Source organism: Rhynchophorus ferrugineus, unplaced genomic scaffold, assembly GCF_030347505.1.
Source record: "Rhynchophorus ferrugineus isolate W39M unplaced genomic scaffold, kcgeb_rfMv2 rfM2, whole genome shotgun sequence".
NCBI lineage: Eukaryota > Metazoa > Arthropoda > Insecta > Coleoptera > Curculionidae > Rhynchophorus > Rhynchophorus ferrugineus.
Window position 1 is genome coordinate 23,552,315 of NW_027472581.1, and position 4,948 is coordinate 23,557,262.

A 4,948-nucleotide genomic window follows, 5' to 3' on the forward strand; every position below is an offset into this window, starting at 1 on the left:
TGAACAGTTCTTATGTATAATCTTCTACGTTCTATGAATATCTAAATTAATTTGCATGTTAACGAAATTCTACAATCTTTAAATGCACTCCGAACAGTTGATTTTATCGAAATAATTTATTCTTTTTTTTAATAAAACCTTCGAGATTATATACTATTACCAAATCTGGGTTTTAGCATTAGCTGATTTTTATGAGAATTAATGCAGCATCTTTTGAAGTTATGTAACAGCAAAGTCTCGTTTTTATATTATATTATTATATTATATAAGATTTTATTTACTTTGTTTAAATGTAATCAGTCAAGAAAGACTTTTAAAAATCACGTTGCAAAATTACTTTTATATTATTAGTATATCCCTTCAATGCTAAACTCAAATACTATCTCTTTTAATGGTTTTGGTTAATTTGGCCAACTTTAACAAAGTACTCATAGCTTACCTTGACGTAGGGGTTTTCTTACTCGTTTATTAATAAAAGTGTTCTCAATCATGTGAAGCAATGAATATTTTCATGCTTTTTTGAAACAATCGTACCATTAACTTCCAATGGTTTTGTATTCAGTTAGTTTTCATATAAGTTTGTATGCCTTAGCATTACAGCCATTATGAATTTATACCAATCTCTGGATATAGAATAAAAATACCGTATCAAAATATCACACCAATACTTTTTATTGGAAACGTTAGAAAAAAAATGCAATCATAATTATTGATCAAGTTATAAAGCATCAAAAATTAAAATATTTTATTTTCTAAATACCCTTCTAAATTTTCTGCAAAGAAGATTTTCTGATTGTTGTCAATTTGTTACTCACTTGATTCTTTTAACAGGTTAATTGAAAAGTTCCCGGCCTGGCACATAGACGGCACTACTAGAATTAAACCCATATGTTTTTAGTTAACTCTAACCCTCAAAAGTTGAGTGTATACATTCGGCAGTTGTCGGATTATTAGTTTGTGAATTATAGCATTTTGAGTGAAACAACTTTTATTATTGTGAAAAAAAAATGGATAAAAAGAAATTTCGCGTGTTGATAAAGTATTGATTTTTGAAGTGAAAAAAATCTGTTGAAGCAAAAACTTGGCTTGATGCCGAGTGTCCGGATACTGCTCCAGGAAAATCAACCATCAAGGATTGGTATGCTAAGTTTAAATGTGGTGAGATGAGCATCAAAGAGGGTGAAAAGAGGTTGTTACGGACGAAAACATTAAAAAATTAACAAAATGATTTTGAATGATCGTAAATTGAAACTGAATGAAATATCAGACTCTCTAAAGATTTCAAGTGTATATCAAATCATTTACGAATATTTGGGTATGAGAAAGGTCTGTGCAAAGTGGGTGCCGAGCGAGCTCACTTTTAACCAAAGATAACGACGAGTTGATGATTCGAAGCAGTGTTTGAAGATGATCAAGCGTAATAAACACGGGTTTTTGCATCGATATATTACAATGGATGAAACGTGGCTCTATTATTTCACTCTGAAATCCAATCGACAGTCATCTGGGTGAACTGCACATGATGAACCCGCTCCAATGCGTGGAAAAATTCAACAGAAGGCTGGCAAGTTTATGGCGTCTGTATTTTGGGATGCGCATGGAATAATTTTCATTGACTACCTTGAGGATGGAAGGACGATCAACAGCAACTATTATGTAGCATTATTGGACCGTTCGAAGGACGAAATCTCCGAGAAACGGCCGCATTTCAAGAAAAAGAAAGTGCTGCTTCACCAAGATAATGCACCGTCTCACAAATTTGTGAAAACGATTGTAAAATTTCATGAATTGGGTTTCGAATTGTTTCCCCATCCACGGTATTCTCCAGATCTCGCCCCCAGCGACTATATCCTGTTCTCAGATCTCAAAAGAATACTCGCTGGGAAGAAATTTTCGTCGAATGAAGAGGTGATCGCCGAAACTGAGGTCTATTTTATTCTAGTCTAATTTTGCCAAAAAAATGTGTTTTGCTATGGTACGCCGGGTACTTTTCAGTTGACCTGTTATGTCTAATTTAAATATTTTGAATCGTCTTTTGCAACCCCATTTCTCAAACTTTCCAATTATTCTAGAAACATCAAGGTTGCCTTGTTGAAAGAACTATGTTGGTCTGACAGCAATTCAATCATCGAGATATTTTCGCCCTTCGATTCATTTGGCTTTAACTGGGTTAACTCATGATTTTTGTATTTAGGATATTACAGCAGGTACGGTTTTCAATGCCAGTGTGTCATAGAAATCTCTTTTTTTTTCTCTGGGTAGCAATGAAAATGCAATGTTGACACCATTTTCACTACTTATGGAAGTTTTTCATTGCAAGTAAACATCTGAAAACATTTATCAAAAGGTAAGTTGTCTAAAAGTTGTTCGTTCCTTTTCCACAAAGTCTGTCAATTCATTGGCTTCGGATCTTTTCGCCCTTTACACCTTTCATTGTCATTCACATCCGCAGATTTCTTCAAATGAAACAAATTTATGAATCAGCTGTATAATCTGAATAACTTAATAATTCTAATAAGAATAATGTTATTTTATGCAGATAAATATTAAACCATCAAATTTAAAAGCTGAGTTTTTTAATAGTTGTTTACGTTTATATATCGTCTTTTCACCAACTGCCATGACTGATAAACATTCATGCAAGCGCCTAATATAATGCTGAATTAATTTGTATTCTCGTTTTAAACTGCAACAGTAACAGCAAAAAAAATTTCTTTAATCTAATGAACTTAAAATCATTTTTCTGAATCTCAGAATTCAATGGTGGTACCAAGAACTGGATTCGCTATTTTTATGAAACCACAGAGGATAAATTTATCAATTAATCAAGTATGTTATTGACCTACATTGATGGCTATTTAGAAATAATAAATTAAAATATTTTGAGCGATCAATTGATTGACACTACCTTATTAGTTAGCTATTAAATGAGTAAACAGTATCATTAATATTGCGTTATTTAAAATATTCCATTATAGATAACGTTTCGGGTAATATCGTAACACTACCAAACAGTATTAAGATCAAAGTATTTAATCAGTTGCCTTATATGTAGATTAAGTGTATTGAAAAAAAGTTATGTTTGAATATGTTAAAACACTAAACTCATATTACTGTCATTATTAGGTGGATATAAAAACATATTACTCAAGCCATAGATAAGCATGAATCTTTTAAATTATAAAATTTCGGAAAAGTAGTACTTAAATTTAGTAAACTATTCTTTAAAATATATTAACAAATAATATATTCTTGTCGAATAACAAAATTTATTGAGTAAACTAGTATATATTCTAAGTTATATTACACAGTGTTTTATCTTATTTATCCAAACTTAATATATATTTAGTTTGTCAGTTCAGTTTAAATCAATCTAATGACGATTTGAGTCTAATTTTTCGCAGTACTGCACTTACACCTATAGCCTATACAAAATTTTTTTTATAGTACGTCGTGGATATTTGTGACGTTGAAACATTACCATTTTGCAGCATCAACTATGAGTTTTAATTCAGTTTGGCTTTGGTAAAAAAAATTCTAATCCAAATAAACTAATTGAACAAAAATATTATCAAATATAATTTATTTTAACATTATATTATATCTAAAAACTACAGTTAATTATACAGCCGCAATAATTTATAGGAAATGGTTAAAACCTCTTATCACTTTTGTTTTCAAGAATTTTGCATACGTCTGACAGCTGGTCGCCGTCCGGTTGTCAGATGTACGCTAAATTATTCAAAATATTAGTTATAATTATTACAGGTTATAAACCGGCAAACATTATTTTAGCCCTTTATATTAATAAATTTTAAGTCGTTCCGTAATATATCATATTACTTTGTTTGAAAATGCCGAAAACAATGTATATTCAAGGTCACAAATTGATTGCGGCTTTAATGGAGGTAATTATTGATGATATTAAATAATATAAGTCCCTCTAATTTTATTAAAAATGTTTTTAGTGGGTTCCTGCCGTCTTAAATACTACTGTGGGTACTGTGAGTAACATCGCTTACAAAATGAAAAATAATACGCTAGATTCACCTAAGAAAACCCGTCTACATACAAAGTGGATGACGAATCTTGACATTGGCTCTATTCGAGACCAAATAGACGAAATGTATAAGACCATAAGTACACAAACTATTTTATCGCTATAAACATAATTTAATAAAATTATTTTAGAGAAAATTGTCTCCCTGGAAAGTATACATAAAAAAATTGGGACATGCAGCTTTTTGACCCTTTCCCTTTCATACACTCCTACAGAATATAGGGTTTAAATGGTGTAAAGATAACCCTCGGAAAGGTTTAATGGAACTTCCAGACATTACCTTAAAAAGAATTCAATTAATGGTATAAAATAATATTCAATTGGGTTTTGTTGGTCATTATATTTATTAATAGTTAATTGCAGATATATTGGTTGAGAAGGATATTCCATCAAAAACTGTTTGGATATGTGGAAGGAAGCAGTGTCAAACACCTTCGGTTTGGATGAACGCGATAAGACATACAAAGGAAGTAATTGATAAATGGTGGAATCGTTAACATGTTTTAGACAGATTAGAAATTAACAGTCTAGTGATTGAATTGGACAGTGAGTCGTAAAGTGAAAATGACTGAAAGAAACTTTCAAGATATGTGATAATGCTGTACAATGCTGTAAATTTCTGACACAGAATGATGAGAGTTGAAACAGCTGGAATTATGCACATAATTAATTGAATATAACTATAGAAAATGGTATTGTAGGGCGTGAAAGGTTTGTGTGTGCACATATGATTGTAATTGTTAAAAATTAAACATAAGCTTAGAATATATAAGGAGTGAATGAATACTAACTGTTTTATAGATATGGCAAATATATTAGAGAGAATTCAGTGATTAATTTTATCAAGAATGGTATACACAGGTAGTAGTAGAAAAAATAAAAATACAG

General features: G+C 30.7%; 1 protein-coding gene across 1 annotated transcript; it reads left to right on the forward strand.

Annotated features, from left to right (window-relative positions):
- Positions 1–3,740: 3,740 nt before the first annotated feature.
- Positions 3,741–4,405, forward strand: LOC143190934 (uncharacterized). The gene is made up of 3 exons (XM_076395546.1): positions 3,741–3,908; positions 3,969–4,140; positions 4,192–4,405. The coding sequence occupies exons 1-3, from the start codon at positions 3,855–3,857 to the stop codon at positions 4,287–4,289; spliced, it is 324 nt and encodes a 107-aa protein (XP_076251661.1). The 5' UTR covers positions 3,741–3,854; the 3' UTR covers positions 4,290–4,405.
- Positions 4,406–4,948: the final 543 nt, after the last annotated feature.